General features: G+C 43.3%; 2 protein-coding genes across 6 annotated transcripts in view; one reads left to right on the plus strand and one right to left on the minus strand.

Moving 5' to 3' along the window:
- The window catches only part of HSPH1 (heat shock protein family H (Hsp110) member 1), a gene marked incomplete at its 5' end in the record, with an annotated part of 43,324 nt that extends 35,931 nt beyond the window's left edge, over window positions 1-7,393 (plus strand). For all 3 annotated transcript variants that reach the window (XM_081197905.1, XM_081197906.1, XM_081197907.1), the window contains 6 exons: window positions 120-257; window positions 1,140-1,265; window positions 2,953-3,060; window positions 3,912-4,031; window positions 5,487-5,648; window positions 6,533-7,393. In XM_081197905.1, the coding sequence (XP_081054031.1) occupies window positions 120-257; window positions 1,140-1,265; window positions 2,953-3,060; window positions 3,912-4,031; window positions 5,487-5,648; window positions 6,533-6,727 (849 nt within the window). In that variant the 3' untranslated portion in view covers window positions 6,728-7,393. The remainder of the gene's footprint in view (window positions 1-119; window positions 258-1,139; window positions 1,266-2,952; window positions 3,061-3,911; window positions 4,032-5,486; window positions 5,649-6,532) is intronic.
- The window catches only part of LOC308589068 (cilia- and flagella-associated protein 337-like), a 33,079-nt gene continuing 17,505 nt past the window's right edge, over window positions 7,000-22,573 (minus strand). For 2 of the 3 annotated variants that reach the window (XM_081197899.1, XM_081197898.1), the window contains 16 exons: window positions 22,379-22,530; window positions 20,399-20,501; window positions 20,078-20,184; window positions 19,865-19,944; window positions 19,711-19,765; window positions 16,526-16,571; window positions 16,163-16,222; window positions 14,630-14,792; window positions 13,324-13,419; window positions 12,290-12,348; window positions 11,646-11,787; window positions 10,777-10,816; window positions 10,606-10,694; window positions 9,386-9,570; window positions 8,212-8,312; window positions 7,000-8,120 (listed from right to left, as the gene is read on the minus strand). In XM_081197899.1, coding sequence (XP_081054025.1) covers window positions 7,943-8,120; window positions 8,212-8,312; window positions 9,386-9,570; window positions 10,606-10,694; window positions 10,777-10,816; window positions 11,646-11,787; window positions 12,290-12,348; window positions 13,324-13,419; window positions 14,630-14,792; window positions 16,163-16,222; window positions 16,526-16,571; window positions 19,711-19,765; window positions 19,865-19,944; window positions 20,078-20,184; window positions 20,399-20,501; window positions 22,379-22,530 — 1,656 coding nt within the window. In that variant the 3' untranslated portion in view covers window positions 7,000-7,942. Of the gene's footprint in view, window positions 8,121-8,211; window positions 8,313-9,385; window positions 9,571-10,605; window positions 10,695-10,776; window positions 10,817-11,645; window positions 11,788-12,289; window positions 12,349-13,323; window positions 13,420-14,629; window positions 14,793-16,162; window positions 16,223-16,525; window positions 16,572-19,710; window positions 19,766-19,864; window positions 19,945-20,077; window positions 20,185-20,398; window positions 20,502-22,378; window positions 22,531-22,573 lie in introns of those variants that run through there. The other variant, XR_014009071.1, reaches the window with a different exon arrangement.

A 22,573-nucleotide genomic window follows, 5' to 3' on the forward strand; every position in this document is an offset into this window, starting at 1 on the left:
ACGTGTGTTGGCAGGATCGAGGTCGCTTGAGATTGCGCGAGAAATTTAAAAACAGACTTTCTGAGAAACGCCTGCCAGTCTGGGATGTGTCAATGTTCTTTCTCTGGTGTCCGCCCCAGGGAAACGAAAAGAAGAACGACCAGCCTCCCGAAGCGAAAAAGCCCAAGATGAAAGTGAAGAATGTCGAGCTGCCTATTGAGGCGAACTTGGTCTGGCAACTCGGAAGAGACCTGCTCAACATGTACATTGAAACGGAGGTGTGTGAAATGAGGGTCGGGCATTGTATATACAAATAGCAGTCACAACTTCCAAATGGTAGACCTTAAGTTGCTAAGATGTCACCACCCACGCACAGAGTGGGGAGGAAGTATTGGCATGCTCAAAGAAACCCAAGATCCTTAAACAACCCTGTGAGGGCTATGCATGGTCAGTGGTGGAATGGGCACTGGCCAGAAGCACTCCACACATCCTTATTTGTTGTTGCAGGTCCCACTTGTCTTAATCTCAGGCCCCATCTGCATTATACATTTAAGGCCCGGTCATACCACTTTGGGCTTCCCCCCAAAAAATCTTGGGAACTGTCGTTTGTTAAGGATTCTGAGAGCTGCTGGGAAAGTCCTATTCCCCCTCACAGAGCTCCAAATTCTCAGAGTGGCTTTAGCGATCAGTCCCTCTTCCCAGCGAACTCTGAGAATTGTAGCTCTGTGAGGGGGAATAGGAGTCTCCCAACAACTCTCTTAACAAACTCAGTTCCCAGGATTCTTTGGGAAATTCTTATATCAATTTCTATGAGAATGTATGGGAGTATATTAGTGTGTGTGTGTGTGTGTGTGTGTGTGTGTGTGTAACACATCTTTCCTCTCTTTCTCTCCTCCCCCCCCCCCCACTTTCCCACCTTTTTCTCTCTTTCACTATTTCTTTATAATAGAAATTCTTGCAATAATAGATTAATATTATATTGGTGGCTATTTAAAAATGTGAATAAATTAAAAGCTTTACAGTACTGCATTTGTTTCACTAATATTTACAGTATTGTAAACAAAGTCTTTGAAGGGCCTTTGTGTTTCATTTCGCCAAGTACAGTTACCTGGTCTTCAGAATCTGATGAATTAATGTAATTGTTTTTGTTAATCAAATAGGGCAAGATGATTATGCAAGACAAACTGGAGAAGGAAAGGAATGATGCAAAGAATGCGGTTGAAGAATATGTTTATGATTTCAGAGACAAGTTATCCGGACCATATGAGAAATTTGTGTGTGAGCAGGTAATTACTTCATTTATTCAGTATATTTCTGTACCACCCTTAATCAAGAATGCCTCTGAGATAGTTAGCAAAATGGAAGTTAAGTACTGTAGATATTCATCAAACAGTGGCTTCAAATATTTAGCGTATCGTAATGCTTATCCCAACTAGTTTTCAAAATATTATAAATTCCACAAACGGGGTGGATTTCAGCAGCTCTTGGTACATTTGACTGTAAAAGCAACAAGTAGATTAGTTGGTACCAGTATCAACACATGTGTAAAATTATTTCTAGGAAGCTTTTTGATAGTCAGTTTGTCAGAGCTTCCCTCAAATTCAAGGTGGTTGATTTTTAAATCTTGCTATTGCTTGGAAATCAAAATCTCCTTTCTTTATGTTGGCTGCCTCGACAGCAAGGTGAGGAAACACTTCAAATCCAAGGGGCTGCCTTCTGTCCTGGGGGGCGGGATATGCCTAATGGTGGTTAGGAGAGGCAACAGATGTCCCCACATGATAGTCAGTGTTTTTCCAGCCCCCCCACCCCCATGTTTCTCCATCCAGGCAAGCGAGAGGCATTGTTGTAGTTTGTTAAGCACAGGCACTCAGAGGGTGTGGCATGGCTCATGGGGGGCGTGGCTTGGGGAGAGTTGTGTGGGTCAGAGAGAGGGGCCTGCTGGGTTGCATTCAGCCCCTGGGTCTGCTCTGGAGCATCAAGACTTTAAGGTGGTGCAGATGGGGCTTAAAGGCCCAGTATGGAAAGGAGATCAGCAATTGGAGCCCAAGCCAGTCTTTAAGGAATGGTCCCTAGCAGGACTCTGGTTATGAATGTAGAGGCTAGTGAGGTAGGGACATGGAGTGTTAATCTACTTGTGGGGTGGAAGGGGCTCAGCCCGCCACTCTCCATTCCGTCTAGAGCCATAGTTCCCAATGTGGGGCACACGCCCCACAGGGGGGCAATTTGATTTTTAAGGGGGGCAATTTGGAAGCTTGTTTAGACCAAATTAATGGCCTTTAAGGCTACCTCCATGTGAATAGGAGTTCACTTTTTGAATAATCTGAATTATATGTCACCGGGGGAAGGGGGGCACCAGGATTTTAGAGATGCTTAGGTGGGGCAGGGCCAAAAAAAGGTTGGGAAACACTGGTCTAGAGAGCCAGTGTGGTGTAGTGGTTAAGGGTGGTAGACTCGTAATCTGGTGAACCGGGTTCGCGTCTCCGCTCCTCCACATGCAGCTGCTGGGTGACCTTGGGCCAGTCACACCTCTCTGAAGTCTCTCAGCCTCATTCACCTCACAGAGTGTTTGTTGTGGGGGAGTAAGGGAAAGGAGATTGTTAGCCGCTTTGAGACTCCTTTCGAGTAGTGATAAAGCGAGATATCAAATCCAAACTCTTCTATTGAACCTCAGAGGATCTTTTTGCCTTGAGAAGTCATTCACTGCAGGAAGGTTGTATTGTGTCAAGCCTTTTGCCAGATACACAGCGTGTGAGCTGGCTTCCACATTTACTGGAAAACCTCTTAAGTTTTCCCAGAACACTTAGGACTCCATTGTTAGGTTTCCCTCGGAGCTCCTTTCTCTCCTCAGCAACAACAATCCATCAAGATTGTGTGGCCTTATTTTGCACCAGTTAACATTTTGTAAAGTTTCCCCTGTAGCAGGGGGGTGGGTTGGCGCAATCTCAAAAACGTATTCTTGGGACTTTTGCTTAGGATCGCCACCACTTCTCCATGCTGCTGTCAGAGGTAGAGGACTGGCTATATGAGGAAGGAGAGGACCAGCCTAAACAGGTCTATATGGACAAACTGGCTGAGTTAAAGGTATGGTTACTTTCATGGTGTAGGTGGTGTGAAAGGAAGAGTTGTTATGGGTTGATTAAATTCCTTTCAGGGCTCAATACAGTCTCCCACGCATTCCTCTGCTGTAGATTTTATCAGTGGGTTACAGCAGGTATTTTTTTCAGACCCAGGCCCCACTTTTAACCCAAACATGCATTTGGGGAACTACTTTTTAATCTTTTACCATATATTTGCATGGTGGTCCCAGCTCACCAGTTGAAAACCCAGTTTATTGGAGAAAGTATAATTTATCCCATTATGAGGTGGTGTTCTGCTTGGTCCTTAAGAGACCATATGAATATCTTCCTGGGTTCAGGGGCTGTCTAATAATTCTATTACTGGGATAGGTGGTGGCAATATATCTGAACATTAGAACATTCATTCACTCATTTTATTTGTAAATTTGCTTTTACACACACACAAAATCCTGCTCAAAGCGGCTTGCAACAAAGAAGCAGGGATGCATTTCAACCAAACACTACAAAAACAATTTCATAATAACATAGCAAATCGAAAAATGTAAAAACCACATTTCAATAGTCTGCATCTCTCAAACCTGCTTTGATTAATTCATCACTATTCGCCTTTACAGCTGGTCCTCCTACGGCTGTGATTTCTGTATTACTTTATATTTTGCCATTTATTTAATGGTTAGTCAACTGTAATAAACATTTGACTTATTGGATTTTTTTGTAGGGGGGGCTAGAAGAGACTTTAGGGGGCAGGAAGATCCAGTGCAAGGGGCCAAAGACCTTTTCGTAGGTGTTTTAGGTAGTAGATAAGTCATCTAAATGTTTCCTTGAATGTATGGTGAATCATTCTGGTCTCTCTAGAAATTTGGGACTCCCATTGAAGCAAGGTATCAAGAAGCAGAGGAACGACCAAGGTTGCTGGATGAGTTGCAGCATAAAGCGCAAAACTATGCCAAGATTACTGACGAATACAGGAAGAAGGTGTGTGTGATATTACTGAGAGCAAATTTGATGTGTTGTTGCTACTTGTTCAGTTGATTTATATCCCACTTTTTGACTAGTCTTCAAAGCAGCTGATAACTTAGAATTATAAATATGTTTGTAAAAATGTACATCCACAAAGCTGGATGCAAGAATTAAAAGCTGCAATGTACAACAATTAAGACGTAGATTTAAACATTTAAAAAATAAGATATTAGAGCAGCATTTATGGTGCTGAAAAACAACCATTTTAGCCTGCTATCTGAAACTTAGTTTGAATGGTGGCTGCCTGATATCTAATAAGATAAAGTTGGGCCCACAACTGATGGGGGTTGTAGTCCAAAACATTTGGGGAAACCTCTGAGATGCTTTTCTCAGTTGGTGATTTTCATTCAGCCACTAGCCCAGCAAAAACTGCAAAGTTGAAGACAACAACCAGTCTTCCAAATTAATAATATATTTGATTTTATTTGGTAGTGGCCACAAATTCAGTATGGTTTTAAGGCCAGATAAGCATTTTTCTTTAATTTCCATGTCCCATCAGAATTTTCCAGCTTCATGAAGACCTCACGTTTTGTCATGAAGCAAATTCCCCATATCTTCCTTCTAAAACTGTCGTTATCACAAACTAATCTTAATGCAATATGAATTCCTTTTTATTTGGGAGATAATGAATCTTAAAAGCTTCTCCCCCAGCAGAATTATTTCCCCCCCCACACACACACGGTCAACCAAAAATTAGAAACAAACAAGGGAAAATGTTTGAATCAAATATTGGCTGCCTGATGTAACTTGTATGTCAGCATCATAAATCCTGTTTCTAGTTGTGAGTTTGGCAATCTTTTGGCAGAGCTGGCCCAGAGTAACCTCAGAAAACTCAGACTGATCATATACCCATTATCCCTTGCATGATTTTTAGCGAAGTGCAGAGTTCAGGCATGAATCTTCCTGTACTTTTATATATAGCCAATAATTGAGAATTTATATCTCACCATAAATGATTATATAGTCCACTCTTGTTTCTTACATAGGAGGGTGTAAAATGTAAGGAAGACCATTGGCCATGTATTTGCCAGATCTTAGAGCAGTTTTCAAACAATGTGGGCCAGACACACAACTCCCCTCTTTACATGAGTCCCGAAATGGGAGAAGAGGAAGTGCTCATTATTCACACTTTCCTGTTTACCCCGTTTGAGGGGATTATGCAAAGCAGTACTTAGTTCAGGGGTTAGTAACCTTTAGCTGAAACAATAGCCGACAGCCACATCAGACGTTCTTCTTACGAAAAGCGTTTGAAAACCGGAACACTTACTTCCGAGTTCTTGGTTGTCGGGAACCAAGGTTCATAACTGACATCCTAGGATAAGCATCAGATATAGGATATTACTTCTTCATCAGCTTGAGGGTGCCAGGGAAAACATAATCTCCAATTTAGTGCATTATTCTGTGTTTCAGGATGAGAAGTACCTCCATATTGACGAAACTGAGATCAGCAAAGTAGAAAAATGTGTCCGTGACACAATGGAATGGCTACACAACATTCGGAACGCCCAAGCAAAGCAAAGTCTAGATCAGGATCCTGTCGTGTGTGTGAGTGAGATCAAAGGAAAGCTGAGGGTAAGTGTTAATCATGGCATAGAAACACTTTCTGATGGTTCATCTCCCAGGATAGACGAGCCTAGGTGAAGTTCATTTTGAAGACAAAGGGACAGAGCAGGGTAAACTAATGCAGGCATAGATGTTGAGATATTGCAGGGCTGCGGCCTTCCAGACGTCGCTGGATTACGTCCTTGGCTATTGGCCATGTTGGCTAGTAGCTGATGGAAGATCCAACAGAATCACGAGGGCCGTAGGTTCCCCATTGCTGGTGCACGGCATAGGATTAAAGATACATCCTTTCCTCTCTGCACTTATTGGCTGCCACTTCTGAGAGGGGGAAGGTTTTGAGCATGGTGACATCTTGGATGCACTTTGTATTACCATATTTTTCGCCCTATAGGACGCACTTTTCCCCCTCCAAAAATGAAGGGGAAATGTGTGTGCGTCCTATGGGGCGAATGCAGGCTTTCGCTGAAGCCTGGAGGCTTCACGGACCTCTCAGCAAGCAGCGGGAGCCAGCGCTGGGCTCCCACGGCTTGCAGAGAGCCAACCTGTTTGGGGGCTGGGGTCGGGGGAAGCTCGGGCCGCCCCAGCCCCGCGCCTGGGGGGGAAATAATTTTTTCCCCTTTATTTCCCCCCCAAAAAACTAGGTGCGCCTTATGGGACGGTGCATTCTATAGGGCGAAAAATACAGTACTAGATGTTATGGGGAGCAAGAGAGGAGATGCAGGGCTGCATGTTTCTGCCATCAGCCAGGTTATCGCAGTAAACTAGCTTCTGGCCTAAACAGAGCGGTTTCTTTTCAAGCACATCAGGTTGACTGAGCTAAAATAAGGCAGTAGTTTATACTTATTGGACAACTGCATTAATATATTTTTTTGTTTTTTTATTTTCTGTTTTAGGAGCTGCACAGCTTGTGTGAGCCCATTGTAACTCAACCCAAGCCAAAGGTAGACTCTCCCAAACAGGAAGCGCCACCAGAACCATCGCCTAATCATAAAAACGAAGAGCTGGAAGAGATTAAGAACATTGAGACAGTGCAGCAAAATGGCGACTGTCACATAAACGAGAGCCCAGTTAACATGGACCTCGACTAGACCCAATGCATTTCAATGAGCAGCTTCATCATGAGAAAAGACTTCAGGTGTATTATGTGATATGGGGGTAATGTAATGTTTGAGGGGAGGTATTTATAATTTGTTTTAAAGAGTTTTGAGTTCTGTTATATAATTTGGGGAACGAATATATTGAAACAGTAGAAGTTGAGATCATGATAATCCTAAAAGGAAAATTGCCTTGGTAACTTTCAGATTCCTGTGGAATTGTGAACACTTAACAAAATCTTCTGTGCGGGAATTTAACCTTTTGTAATCAGTTAAGGCTACTTAATATCAAGGGAATGTTACAAAAGGTATTGCTCCTTTTGAAAGGGTTGCAGCTAGAGCTTTTGTAGACACCAAGGTAGTTTTTCCTTTCTTCTCCATTTTTGATACGTTTCTTCCACTGGCAAAAGACATTCAGTCAAAGGCATACACGAAAACCAAAACGTAGAAGAAAATGTTCTTTGTACCCATTGTCCATAATACTTGCTAGACTATAAAATTAGAAGGAATATGTGAAGCAGCATGCAGAATTGCTTAAGTTCAGTCTCTTGCTCAACAAGTCGCTTTCATGTGTGAAAAAGCTGAATGAAGGTTAAACTGATCCTGTTGTAAGTTCTTGTGGTGCCTTTAGTGAGCTTTAATAAAGTTCATTGAAATGGTCTGGTTTTTTACAGTGTTGGTTTTACTCGGCTTCCAAGAGCAAGGCTATGCTAGAAACTAACTGTTAATAGCACATAAATACTTTCTGAATAGAAAATTAAATACTTACGGCTCAGTGGACTAGATGAAGCCACCAGTCCAAGTATGAAACCACTAGGGCGTAAATTAGCCATGTCTAACTTAAGTCTCACTGATTTTCCATGCATCTACCCAAATTATGACTTGAACCTAGACCCAAAGCCAACAGTTTCCAATGGAAGAATTAAGTCTCTCTCACGGTAAAAAAAAGTGAAACATACCTGCTAAACTCTAGTTTGCGTTATACTGGCTGTCAATGTTTTTGTCGTCCGTTTGAGCAGAGATATGTATCCGTGAGATGAGACAACAGAACAGCAACACTGTTAGCTTTAAAGAGGAGGATTGTGGTCAGGAAAATTCTTTGCAAGTTTAGCTGAAGGGTGGGGAATAGTCCAACAGAAGAAATTACACCAGGACTTTTAAGCAGGCCTTGGTTCCAGTGACTTGGCAAATGACGGGCTCAGTTTCTTGCTACTCGGCTGCTCCTTTGTAATTAGCACTGAAAATGTCTGTACCAAGAACAGACAAATCAGGCTTCCGGCAGTTTCCCGGGAAACTGTCAATTTCATAATAGTTGATTGTGCGGTAAGTGTTGGGTCCCCCGTGGCTAACCCGCCTGTTTAAACGCTTGGATCGCTCATGCTTCAACCTAGGGGGTGGGGAAAGGAAGTTGCAGGTGGGAAGAGAAAATGCTTTGGAAATGCCGTCAATTTACTTGCCAACCTGGGCTTCCCGCTTACCTCCTGCTTGAAGTGTTTGCATAAAGACGCTTGCTAATTTCATCTTGAATGTCCTCGCTGGTAACTGGAGCCAGGGAGAGCCGGGGATTAACGATTGCTTCCTGCCGAAAGCAGAAGAACAGCCACTGCATTATTCATACACCTTAACTGCTGTTAGAATAGCAATAGCAGCCGGTGCTGCTGCTGCTGCTGCTCTTGAATCTTCCGCCATGGAAGTTTCGGGAGCTGCTATGTTGGAGAATCCATACTGAAGCAGATGGCATAAGGCTGGTACCCAATCAGATGGCAGCCATTTCCATTCTGTACTTTGCACGCTGTTAAATCATTCTCCAAGGTTTCATTGCCAAAATCTGCCTTTTAAGTTGCTCTTTCAGCATGGTACACAGTTAACAGGTTTTTCCTCCCTCCTGGATGTACATATTAATTTTAATAGGCCAGAGAGGTGCATTTAGCATCTACTGAATGACAAGGTGTGGTCGTGGCTGCCTTAGGATTTCTTTGTGCTTATCTTAGGTAAAGGTACCCCTGACCGTTAGGTCTGGGGTTGCGGTGCTCATCCGAGGGAGCCGGCATTTGTCCGCAGACAGCTTCCAGGTCATGTGGCCAGCATGACTAAGCCGCTTCTGGTGAACCAGAGCAGGGCACGGAAACACTGTTTACCTTCCCGCCGGAGCAGTACCTATTTATCTATTGCACTTTGACATGCTTTTCAAACTGCTAGGTGGGCAGGAGCAGGGACCAAACAACAGGAGCTCACCCCGTCGAAGGGATTTGACCGCCAACCTTCTGATCAGCAAGCCCTAGGCTCTTTGGTTTAGACCACAGCACCACCTGCAAACCTCATGCTTATCTCACTGTACCTTATATGCTCCCAGAATTCTTTGCTCTCTCTGCCATCAGAAAGGGAAATTGCAAAATCCTCTGGGCCCAGAGAACTATCCCAAGGACCATAGGATTGCTCCCTTTAAAGGAAAAAGCAGGACCTTAACAGAAACATTGCCCCAGCAAGAATCGCTGGAGATGCAGGAAAATAAAATGATTCAACTTGCTCATTTTGCATTGACTAGCGGTGCTTTCATAACACAGACAAAGGCATGCATAAGAAACTGGTGGGGGCAGGATGTAGCTCATAGCCTCCCCCTATTAACTGCACCACTGCAGTTGATATACAAACCTTAGGTGTGGCAGGATCCTGAGTTCTCTTCTCTTGCTCTGTGAGCTGCAAATCGGAGGGCTTGCCTTCTAGCACATGGTGAATGGGCATACTTTGAGGATCGATCAGGATTTCATAAGGAACCATGGGATGTTTCCAGGAGGATGGGGTAAAAATTTCCCAAGGTTCGGCTTGGCCAAAGGTTCCTATGGAGAGAGAAAGAAAAGGAATCTCTAAACAGGTGTAACTGAAGAAACAGTAGCTCCTTCAGTAACTTGGGGCTGCAGAGAGCATTTCTAAAAAGAAATATTATTATGAACCCAGGGCCATTGTATTTCTTAAACAGGATGTTGGTCAAATAGCAGTAGCTTCCATTTCTCTTTTATTGCAAGCTCTTTGGTCTTCTCCGGTGATGCACACCCAGAGATGGAGTCCTAGGGCAAGCTGTTCCAAAACAACTCATGATAACATAGGGATGAGGAATGTACCTACAGGAGTCATGGGCAGGTTGGATGCTTACCCCCTTTGCACACAGCAGTTGTGTGTGTGAGTAACTGCTGCTTCAGGGCGGCTTAACCAACAACCTGCTGCAATACCTTAGAATGTGGACATTTGAGAAGCAAAATTCACCACCCTGTGTTTCAAGTTGCACAATGTTGTAGGCACCAGAAAGAGGACAGAAATGTCTTCACTCAGGTTCCTAGCAGCCTCATCCCTTCCAACTCTTAATTCATGAAGCTGTCACCTGTGCCTGTCCTGTGATGGGAAGTTTTTAATGTCTGATCCTGTATTGTTTTTAATATTTGGTTGGAAGCTGCCCAGAACATTTACCGGTAATATTTGGTTGGAAGCTGCCCAGAATATTTGGTTGGAAGCTGCCCAGCCAGATGGGCAGGGTATAGATAATAAATTATTTATTAATTATTATTATTATTATTACTGTCTCAGATGTACATACCTCGGCTTAATTGCAACGGGCACATGGCTTAAGTTTTCAAATTAGACAGAAGCTAGTTCGAGGAGAAAACATATCAAAAAAGCAGTATTTCTCAATAAACTACAGGGCAGATGCAGCTAGATTTGCATGTGCACAGCTTCAAACACCAGCAGTGGGTGCTCACTGGAGCCCTAGTAAATGTTAATGTGTCAACCGTCTATGTTAGGGTGCATTCCTACACAAAGCTGTCCATTCCTCTTAAATGAGTAATATCGTCCTTGTGTTTTGTGCATGTGCCATTTACCAATGTATTCTCCATCCAGGCTCCACAACCGAACAGTACGATCAGTTGAACAGGATAGCAGGATGTTCTCTTCATCTATAACTTCTAACCTATTTGTCAATCCAGAGAGGACAACCAGTTAGAAACCCATGTGCACAACTTATTTTTGTTAAAGGTTAAGCCAATACTTACGATGGAACCAGATTCAAATGAGCTCTCCAGTGGTTCACATCTGTGGCAACAGAAAGGAACAGAGCACAGCTACATTAGTAAAGAAAAAGAGTTTTATGTGCGTTATAACACTGTGTCACCAGATGGAGCTGTGGAGTCCTGTCCTTCGGCAATGTGTTTTCCCTTTATGAAGTTCACAACACGTTTTTCTGAAACCCTTTTTTGATGTGTCTAGATCCAGCCTCAGTTCATGGATAAAACATACATTACAGTATGTAAAGGTAAGGTAAGGGGACCCCTGACCATTAGGTCCAGTCGTGGCCAACTCTGGGGTTGCGGCACTCATCTTGCTTTATTGGCCGAGGGAGCCGGCGTACAGCTTCTGGGTCAAGTGGCCAGCATGACTAAGCCGCTTCTGGTGAACCAGAGCAGCGCACAGAAACGCCGGTTACCTTCCCGCCAGAGTGGTACCTATTTATCTACTTGCACTTTGATGTGCTTTCGAACTGCTAAGTTGGCAGGATCAGGGACCGAGCAACAGGAGCTCACCCCGTCACGGGGATTTGAACCGCCAAGCTTCTGATCAGCAAGTCCTAGGCTCTGTGGTTTAACCCACAGCGCCACCTGCGTCCCTATTACAGTATGTACTAACATACAAAAACAGTGTGGTGTGTTTGAAGTCACATGAAGTGCAATCCTATACATGTCTACTTAGAAGTAAACACCATTGATTTCAATTGGATTTACTCCCAGGTAAATGATATTGCAACTCACTGAGTCCAACTGGACTTGCTTTTCAGTACACATGTGTATTTGTGCTGTCAGTCTATAACCCAAAAGCAAAGATGCTAAACATCTCTACTGTAAGTAAAATGTACATGTAGACATACACTTTGGTGCTTCTTGTTCTGGATCCTGAAGAGCATAATCTTTGATGTCATGGACATACACGTATCCATCCTCATCGGCGGCATACAAATATGAATCATCAGCAGTCACGGCAATGCCGGTAATCAAGGATTTCCCTCTTGACTGGAAAACACATTGATGCAAACCACGTCGTTAGTTAACACAGTTACATAACTTCTCTATTCTAATGGGAGGAAAACTTCAATCTCCATGCCAGAACAATCTAGGTTGTCATCATCTAGCACAGCTTTCCCCAACCTTGCACCCTCCAGATGTTTTGGACTACAACTCCCATCAACCACAGTCACCACAATTGTGCCACCCAAGGGCAGCCTCACATAAAGTGCATTGCAGCAAGCCAGCCTTGAGTTACACCTGGCCCATGGGCTGCCAAATCACTGCCCCTGATTTACACCACCTGGGAAGCTGGTGTTAATTGCAATTTGTACATGGGGTCATATGTGATTAACTAACATGGTTGTGGCTTTGGGCTACATATATCACACAAACATTTCAGCTCACAATACATTCAAACAGAGAATGTTAAGCCTTTGCTGCAATTAAACACAGAACCCCCCCCCCACCCCAGCAAACATTTCGGCAACTTCCCATCTGCAAAACTTACAGGTGCAAAACTTGCTATAAGTGGATCCCCAGTGCACAGGCTCCAGAAATACAGATGGCCTGAAAAATTTGTAACAACGGGACAAACCAGTATCAAGCCAGTATCAAAGCAGAAGTATACTTTTGTGGCAACAAAGCATTCATGCAAGCAGAAATGTCTGAAGGCCAGTTCACATAGTTCACTGTAGTTCACAACTACAGCGACACACTGAACATGTGGCTTGAAGTGGCTCTTAACATTTGAGTAATCATCATATAACCAGCGGGATTTGTAACGATTACAAGCAGTCCTACATAACAGCTCTCCAAACCAGAGACCACTGGATTATGGGACACAGGGAGAATCTCTGGTGACTTTTTTGAGACCAACAATTTACACCAACTGGAAATAACGATGGAAGAAATCCAGTCTGTCAATCTTGGTTGCATTAGGACTAAACCAGAAGAATGTAGTAAATGAAATTGATGCCTAAAATTCAGCACCCCAGGATAGTACAACAGCGATGACAAAATCCAGTTGGTAGATCACACTCCTATACAATGCTTAAAAGGTGCAGGATGTCAAGGCTCGGACCTTATGCCTTCCGTGGCCCCTGCTCCACTGTCCCTAAGCCTCAGGCCTCTTATCTCTTGCAGGTACCCTTCCTTCAGGATCCTAGCAGCATGCGCAGCTTTGTTACCTTAGAAATCAGCATGGCAATTACTTCCTGCTCTGCAAAGGCATGTGCAAGGCCTTCTGCAGTGTTGTTGACAGGCGAACCTTTGGCCCTGCGGATGTCGCTGAACCAAAGCTCCCATCGTCCCTGGCCATGGGCCATGCTCACTGGGGCTGACAGGAGTTGCAGTTGAGCCACATCTGGAGGGCCAAAGGACCCCACTCCTGTTCTATATGCTTCCACTTGTATAAGAGGCTGCACAAGCCCTTTCCCCATAGGGGAGTTGCTCCAACCCCTTGATGATTTTCACTGACTAGGTTAGTTTGGTTGCCTAGAGTTTTGGTAGGCTACAACACCAACCACATTTCACCAATCTTACCTTGTGGCCCATTGGAAACAAGCGAGGCTGCAGCCGATTCAAATTTCACCGCCCGGGTCTTTAGAAAGATTACGCGGCTAACACTTGCATCAACAGCTGGGGAGTGCAAAAAGAGAAGAATTGCTCCTTTAAAGGAAACACCATTAAATATTCAAATACTTTCATTAAGCTACAGTCAAAAGGCACACTTTGCATGCAAGAACTGCTGCCATTAACTTTCCTGATGTTTACATTTACATTTCCTCTCCCATGGATTTCAGATGCTTCATTCCAAACCCCATATTGAGTAGATAAAAGGTGTTTTGCTAGGTTGAACTCTGAAATGTATATAAGACTTGCTACATTTTTGTGTCCGTATGGTATAAATTTATTAAATGCTGAATCAAAGAATCAAAATTCTTTGTCTCATTGCACTTAACTGGGATGGGGGATTGGGCCTTTTCTGTTACCATGCCGAGACTTTAGAATTCCCTCCCAAGGGAGGCCTGCCTCACTCCCTAACAGTTAGCTTTCTAATGCAATGTAAATACCTGGCTGTTTTGTCAGGCTTTCAGTCTGCCAACTGACTAAAAACTAAATGTAATCTAAAAAATAAATAAATAATAATCTAATTGTTGCATCCAACAATATGCAAGTTGCATTTCATTCACACAACTGGAGTTGCCCTTTCTCTCCTTGCATGCCCCCAAAATCTGCTCCGGGGGGTCACCGAAATGTAGCAATGTTTATTTCCTTACGGCTTTCAACCTGACCCTGTCAATGCATGCAGAGTTGCCACAGACCAAACAGTTGCTTGTACTATAGCAACTCAGATAACATCTGCGTAACAAATGGGACAGGGATGGTTGTTTAAAAGTCCTTATTTCAAGATAATAAGAGCTGTATACCAAGACATCTGCTCACAATCACAATACTATTTGCAAGGGAGGAGGGCTGTGAGGGACTAGTGCTATATTAGAGACTTCAGACCTTAACTGAAGACGCAGGGCCACTTCCTGCCCACCCATCCGCAAATTGGGAGGTGACGAATTACAAGTGGAAAGTTGTAAAAAACAGCAACTGTCATTATATTGAGCTGGCTGCATCACATCCTTGTGGGGTAGACACTGGTGTCTCTCTCAACCATACCAGCCCTGTTAGCCAATAAAACAACTTGGGATGGGCTTCACCTTTCAACTTCCATGTTTTCCATGTCTATTCAATTCCACAGGCAATGATTCATACAGAATGATTCATGCAAACATAGTAGTCCTGGATAAAGGGTGAATCTGTTTTCTGCAGTATTTTTTTAGATGAGTGAACTTACGTTTGGTACTAACAGAGGCAGCGGCAACCGAAGTGTGGAATTTATGACATATGTGACCCGAGATCATATTCCAAACAATAATTTCACCATCATAACTTGAGGTTGCAAGGAGAGTAGGTGGGCACTGAGCAATGCACAAAATATCTTCTTTGTGTCCCCGGTTCTGGGAGAGAGGGAGTGAAAAAAACAGTGCTGGTTCTCCTTTGTGCTTGTCGCTTCGGAGCTGTACTTCATGTATCAATCAATGGGCAGTTCAAGCCCTGCAAACTGACACCACATAAGACTGAACTGTGGTCAACCACAAAACCTCAAATGTCAATATTGCTGCTATATGTCCATCCCCCCCAATCGAGAACAAGTCTTCATAAAAGATAAGGTAGAAACTTTTAGCAGACCAACTTTTACCCCTTAGAATGCACAGGACTTCTGGGTTATATTGAGCTCAAAATATGCCCTAGGAATTTGCTGAAGCTCAGCAGCTCATGCAGGTTCACAGAAAATAGTAAACTACAGAATATCCCCCTTATTGGGCCCTCCTTCACAGAAAAACCAACAGTAGTCATTTGGTCTCTACCAAATGCAAAATGAGAAATCATTTTGCACTTCCCGAACAGATGTGCAAATACATATTCAGGCATATTCCTAGGCATATTCCTAGTTTGCAAGTCTCCTGGTTTTGCAATGCAAATGGGAAAGTGCTCATAAAAATGATTATATTAGTGAAAGTAAAGTTTTAAATGCTTTATGTTACAGGAAATTGTTTGCAAAAATGTGTGTATATTATAGAGAAAATTCCATACAGAAAAGCATATATTAAATGAAATGCATTCAAAATACATTTGAATTTTCATGCATACTTTTTTTAAAAAAATTGCAAACTGATATAGAAATGGAGAGAAGTGAACTTAAAGGCTGGAAAAAAAGAGAACCAGGCAGAAACTAAAATTGTCCGGTTCATCCAATGCTAGTCTTAGAGTGGATCTACACACAGGGGGAAAAACACTATAAAAAGTTATAAATCATAGAAAAAAGGGGGGAAACGCTATGTAAAATTGCATAGACAAATTTTGTGCTCTACAGCGCCATCTGGTGTTGCATGTTTATAATGCATTCAAAACACTGTTTTTTACTAATGTACTTGAGTCCTACAGTTTTATAATCCAGCATAACTAGTTCCATGCATACTATTCAAAGGCATCAATAAATTAACATAATAATAATAATAATAATAATAATAATAATAATAATAATAATAATAATAATAATAATAATAATAATAATAATTTATTACTTATACCCTGCCCATCTGGCCGGGCCTCCCGGTAAGGCCATTCTGGATTTACTAAGGCAGAGGTTAAGTTCCAGTGAGCTGAAAAGAACTCCACCTGCTTCAGACTGCACTGCATACCACCTATATGAAATTCTACATATCAAACACCATACATGTGCATATATACATGTACATCAATAAAGAGTTTTCGAAGTATACAAAAAAGGCATTTAGATTTGAAGAAGGCCAAGGTGGAATCTTACTATATCATCCTGCCAGTGGGCTTGAGGTTTCTGAAAGTGATGAAAGTTTTCTGTGGAATCCTGCAACATACATACATCCAAACGAAAAGATACATATGTGTGAACATAAGGATATATATGTGTTTTATAAGTTTATGACAAAGATTCTGTTTCTGCTTGTTCCTCCCCTTTTTGACTCTGACACCAATGTTGTTAGCCAGATGTGCAAAAAGAGAGTTTGGCCTTAATTCTACCATCCCATTGGCCAGGCTCAATATCTTCCCCACCTATTTTCTACCCCAGTGCTTTGGCACAATGTGAAATTTCAATAATGAATCATGATACCGTATCAAAATGCTTTTCATGTGCACTTTTGCTACTTACATAAAACAAGTTTATCCTTCGATCCCATCCAACACCTACGATGTACCTGGAAGAAGAGTTAGCAAACAAATGTTACACGTATATTTAGGGCTGCCATACGTCCAGGCAGATTTTTGCTGAATCAGCAAAATGTTCAGGAAAACCCAGATTTCTAAAAAAAAAAAAAGCCTTTTCAAAAAGCTCCCCCTCCCCCCAAACTCAACTTTGTCCTGATTTTCACTTTTGGGAATATGACAACCCTACATATATAATTAGATCATATTCTAGAAATATCACAACCCAGTTTGGTTAGGTTCTGTTTCAAGGCAGAGGAAACTCCCTTAAACTACGTCAGATCATTTGTCCATGCAGCTTAGTATTGTCTGCACTGACTGGCAGCAGCTTTCCAGGTTTTTTCAGGCTGGGGTCTCTCCCAGCCTTACCTGGAGATGTTTGGGGTTGAACCTGGTACTTTCTGCATGCATTATACTCACCCCCCAATTATATTTCCCATGAAAAAGTCTGGTTCATAAATATTTTAACAAATAACTAAAAACGCAAATCAGAGACTCTGCCACTAAGCTATGGCCTATCCCCAAATTGGCAACATGAGATTCTAGAAGATGGAGGTCCCTTTGGCCTCTGCTTGTCCAGTGTTAATGGAAACTTTTCCATTTGTCCAGCCTGAGGATGTGGACAGAATCCTTGAAAAGGTGAGAGCTACCAAACGTGATGAAATATACTCGGAGTCGAAAGTGGATTTCATGCTCTTTATTCAGCTCATAGTGGTGAGGAGGAATGGAAGTTCCCCCAGAATGTCTGCATTATATACATTATTTACACAATGGGCCCCACGTGATTGGCTAATTCTGGGATTCTCCTGTAGGCCAATCAGGTTGAGAATTCACTTCCACCTGGAGCTGGATTGGGTGGCTCCTGTGGACCAATCAGACTGCTGCATTCTGAATCCTATTGTTCTAAGGCCAATCAGACTGCTGCATTCTGAATCCTATTGTTCTAAGGCCAATCAGACTGCTGCATTCTGAATCCTATTGTTCTAGGACCAATCAGACTGCTGCATTTTGGATCCTATTCAGCTCAGTACATAACACTTGTACTAAATCCTTGCCCTTCCTGGCTCTTAAAAAAGGGGCAGCGGGAGACTGGCTAAGTGAGTGAAGGGTCAGTGGCTCCTTAGAACAAGGCATGCCTAAAGGAGGCAGTTGCAAGGCCTCTACTGAAAAATCCAGACCTGAATCCTGAATTATGGGATAATTATCGGCCAGTTTCTAATATCTCAGCTCCAGGGGTTTTTTTCTGGAGGAGACAGATGGATCTAGATCCATTTCAGGCCTGATTATGGGACAGAGATAGCTTTGGTCACCTTGGTGAATGATTTGTACTAAGAATTGGATAGGGGGAGCGTGATGGTTCTGCTGGACCTTTTGATATCAGTGACCATGGTATCCTTTTGGGATGGAATAGGAATTGGAAGTACTTTTTTTTTTTTACAGTTGCATAGCATATACCCACTAGCAAGGTAAAGGTGAAGGTAAAGGTAAAGGTACCCCTGACCATTAGGTCCAGTCGTGACTGACTCTGGGGTTGCGGCGCTCATCTTGCTTTATTGGCTGAGGGAGCCGGCATACAGCTTCTGGGTCATGTGGCTAGCATGACTAAACCGCTTCTGGCGAACCAGAGCAGCGCACAGAAACACCATTTACCTTCCTGCCGGAGCGATTCCTATTTATCTACTTGCACTTGACATGATTTCGAATTGCTAGGTGGGCAGGAGCTGGGACCGAGCAACAGGAGCTCACCCCGTCACGGAACCAAGCCGCAAGGAATTCCACACACAAATGTTGCAACAACTCTTTACCTGATCTGGTCTTTAGCAAGTAGGGAATGTGGCAGTGTGCATTCTGTCTGACAACTTCTGAGCAGGTCTCTCTAAGTATCCCCTTTATAAATGGCTTTTGATCTGCATGAATTAGCAGGTGACCACATTTGGCTGCATGCCATTCAAAGCATTACCAGCTAATCTCTACATATTAAACACCTGCTAAAGGCACCCAAGGTGTTAGTATTATTTTTTCCTGGCAGCATTATTGTATGTATTCATACACGATCAAATGCCTTTGCAATCCAAAGGAAGCCCCATAGCTCAGTGTGACAGCATAGGCTCTGCATTGCAGAGGGCTGCACATTCAACCCTTAGCTTTCCTTGCCTAAAAACTGAAAAGCATTTGAGGTAGCAGGAAGGTGGGAAAGGCCAACTCTGAAAAGCAGAGGAGCCACCATCAATGGTCTCACTTAGTATAAGGTGAAGAAGTCCTTTGTTATGTACTAAGCTTGGATCCTAGAACAATAGGCAAGTAGGATCCTAGAATGCAACAACTGGTTGGCTTGCAGGAAAAGACCAATCAGGCTCCAGGAGGAAGTTAATCAGCCTATTAGGCTGGTAGGATAGTAGAATGCAACAATGGATTGGCTTGCAGGAAAAGACCAATCAGGCTCCAGCAGGGAAGCAGAATCAGCCAATCAGACGGGACTCATTGTGTAAATAATGTATATAAAAGCCTGAGGTTTGGCGGGCAATTCAATCACTGTCTTACAAGCTGCAATAAAGAGCATGAAATCACTACAGGACTCCGAGTACAGTGGTACCTCGCAAGACGAATGCCTCGCAAGACGGAAAACTCGCAAGATGAAAGGGTTTTTTGTTTTTTGAGTTGCTTCGCAAGACAATTTTCCCTATGGGCTTGCTTCGCAAGACGGAAACGTCTTGCAAGTTTGTTTCCTTTTTCTTAAAACCGTTAATACATTTGCGACTTGACTTCGAGGAGCAACTCATAGCACGCGGTGTGGTAGCCTTTTTTGAGGTTTTTGAAGACTTTGTGATTTTTGAAGCTTTTCCAAAACTTTTCCGACACCGTGCTTCGCGAGACGAAAAAATTGCAAGACAAAAAAACTCGCGGAACGAATTAATTTCGTCTTGCGAGGCACCACTGTATATTTCATCCTTACAGCAAGGATATTTTGTGGAACACTCATGGGGGGGCAATTTAGGTGACAAAGATACATGTCAGATTCTCAGAATGCCATATGGAGAAGAGAAATGCACCTGAATATAAATAAATTAACCGCTCCTTCCCTAAGATGTCGCCCTTCAATGGCAAGATCTGGTTATGGTCTGCATTGCTTACTTGTTTTTGTTGACTTCCACATAGGTGCAGCCACAGACTTCGTCACTTTCGTCTTCTGCAGGTAAGAAAAGCACAGGAGCATTGTGACATCCAAGTCGTATGAGTTTTCTACAGACATAACATTTTTGGCCGCTTGCGTCAGCATGCTGCTTACCTCTTTTCAACGTGTGCAAGCAATGCCCATTGTTGTAATTCCATACATTCAAACAGCCATCTCGTCCTCCTGTGATTAGTCTAGAACGTGAATGAAATAAATGCATTGTTTATTCCACCTGCATAGATACTTGTGTGCCAGGGGTGGGGACACACAGCTAAAATTTATATAGAGTGGGGGTCCCCCCCCCAAAGGGCGTATTTAGAAACATACCTTCTTCCGCTAGGATCGAAGGCGAGGCAGGTTACCGCAGAACCACCATGAGCGTTGCCAAATTCAAATAAGTGCTTTCCGCTATCAAAGTCCCACACCTTGACCACCTTAAATGCACACACACACATACATAGGAAAGCATCTGAATAAACACCATGGTCAGGATTCCATAGCCCACATTTGAAAGAGTAAGTAAAAATTAGTCCAGTTCTATGCACAGAGAGCAAACACAAAAACCTCAACCACATGTGTCAAAATGGAACAGCTACACATTAGGAAATACATGGAGTTGGTTCTATTTTACAGTATCGTTTCACTTACAGAACCCTCACAGCAGCTCACAACATGCCTGAACACTTCGTTGAACTTGCAGCACAAAACTGGCTTCTTATGGGAAGTAACCAAGTGAGGATCTGGAGGCAATCTTCCTTATGGAGAATAAAAAACAAAAGAAGTGAGGATCAAACACCTGTATGGGGCTTGTCTGGATGGCAGCCTCGCCAGAACTGATTTAGAATTGCAGTATGTGGGAAATGTGGGGAGGTTTTTTACTTAATTAACTCTTGCTGCTTAATGTTAAGTGAGAATCAGCCTGGAAAAAATCAGGTTCTGTCACCTGTCCCTTATACAGCAAGGGAGGTGTGTATGCACAGCTGATGTGAATATAGTTGGAGTTCAGGGATGTGTCTGCTGAGCTAAATATCCTCACCTGGGGCTGGCAGGGGTGCTGTTGACTACTTAAAGGGCTTGAGGCACTAGCCCATTATAAAAATTTGCTTTAAGATTTGGGGTGGAAGGATCTGTCAATGTCAGTTCTCTCCATTTATCATTTTTCCTGTCTTAACTCAGTTCTCCATATTTTACAGTCCAACAACACCCCAGGATCTCATCAAGATTATTTTCAAAAACAAAATTTTAAAAGGTTTGAAATTAAACATGGAATTTAACATTTTGTGGTTTTGTAATGTTTTCATCTCTGTAAATTAACCCTGGCTGGCAGCAGTTTCTAGTATTCCATTCTCCATAAATACAGGGGTGTAGGAAAAGGGGAGAGGGGGGTGCGGTCTGCCCCGGGTGTCATCCCTGAGGGGGTGACAAAATGGCACACCATGGGGCACGGCACTTGCCGCGGGGCCTGGTCTGCAGCGCGCCCAAGGCACCCGTCTCTCCTGGGAGTGACAGGGTGGCTCAGGGCCCTGCGCTGCCCCAAACAGCAGCGAAGGGCTTGTGTCTGCCAGGCGGACACTGTGGGCAGCTCACCGTGCCACCCCCCTGGGCGGATCGCCGTGGCGCCCCCGTGGGCGGATCGTCCTGCCCCTGCCGCTCCAGGTGACAGAGCAGCTAGCTACACCCCTGCATAAATACAGATCTTAGATGTTTAAGGGCCAGACTATAGTGGTGCCTCGGGTTAAGAACTTAATTCGTTCTGGAGGTCCGTTCTTAACCTGAAACAGTTCTTAACCTGAGGTACCACTTTAGCTAATGGGGCCTCCCGCTGCCGCCACACGATTTCTGTTCTCACCCTGAAGCAAAGTTCTTAACCCGAGGTACTATTTCTGGGTTAGCGGAGTCTGTAACCTGAAGCATCCGTAACCTGAAGCGTCTGTAACCTGAGGTACCACTGTACTATGTGTTGTTCATCATGTGATTAAACAAACGTGAGTAATCATGCTGCTTTTCTTTTAGAGAAAAAGCAACCAGAGTTTTCCCAATTCGGAGAATGACCCCAATTTGGATTGGGCCTCAAACTAGTTTCCTGGTGTCAAATTATTTTTTCCCCTGGCTACTCCCTCCCACCCCAAATTCATGGTTTACTGCTAACATCTCCTGCTCTGGAGGGTGGAACTCAAACCAATGGCTTCAAGTTGGAAGAAAGGAGATTCCGAATAAACATTTGGAAAAACTTTGTGACAGTAAGCGCTGTTTAGCAATGGAACAGACTCCCTAAGGAGGTGATGGACTCTCCTTCCTTGGAGGTTTTTAAGCAGAGGTTGGATGGCCATCTGCCATGGATGCTTTAGCTGAGATTCCTGCCTTGGGGGGGGGTTGGACTAGATGATCCTCAGGGTCCCGTCCAACCCTAAGATTCTATTATTCTATTATTCTAAGTCAAGCATGGGCTGATTTTCAGCAGCAAACTGGCAAGGGACCCCAATCCAGATTAGAAACACTTTCCAGATTGGGGACTCAATGGCAGTTTTTTCTCCAAAATAAACATATCCATGAACACTCATTTAAACACTTAGTTTGGCTTTAAGACCATGAGTTCTGGTCTGTTTGCTTTCTTCTTCTTCTTTTTACCGTAGTCTTAGATGGAGAATAGCCAGTGTATCCGTGGCAACGCAGAGCGATCTTACGCCTGGTATGTAGTGGCAAGCACTAATCTCTCCTTTAATTCCACTGTTTTTTGAACAGGCTGTGAATAAGCAAGTCTGGTCCTCAACATCCCAAATCTGCAAAAATAATAATTGAGACACGCTAAAGAGAAAGTACTGA

This window comes from Podarcis bocagei (assembly GCF_964188305.1).
Source record: "Podarcis bocagei genome assembly, chromosome: 6".
Classification (NCBI taxonomy): Eukaryota; Metazoa; Chordata; class Lepidosauria; order Squamata; family Lacertidae; genus Podarcis; species Podarcis bocagei.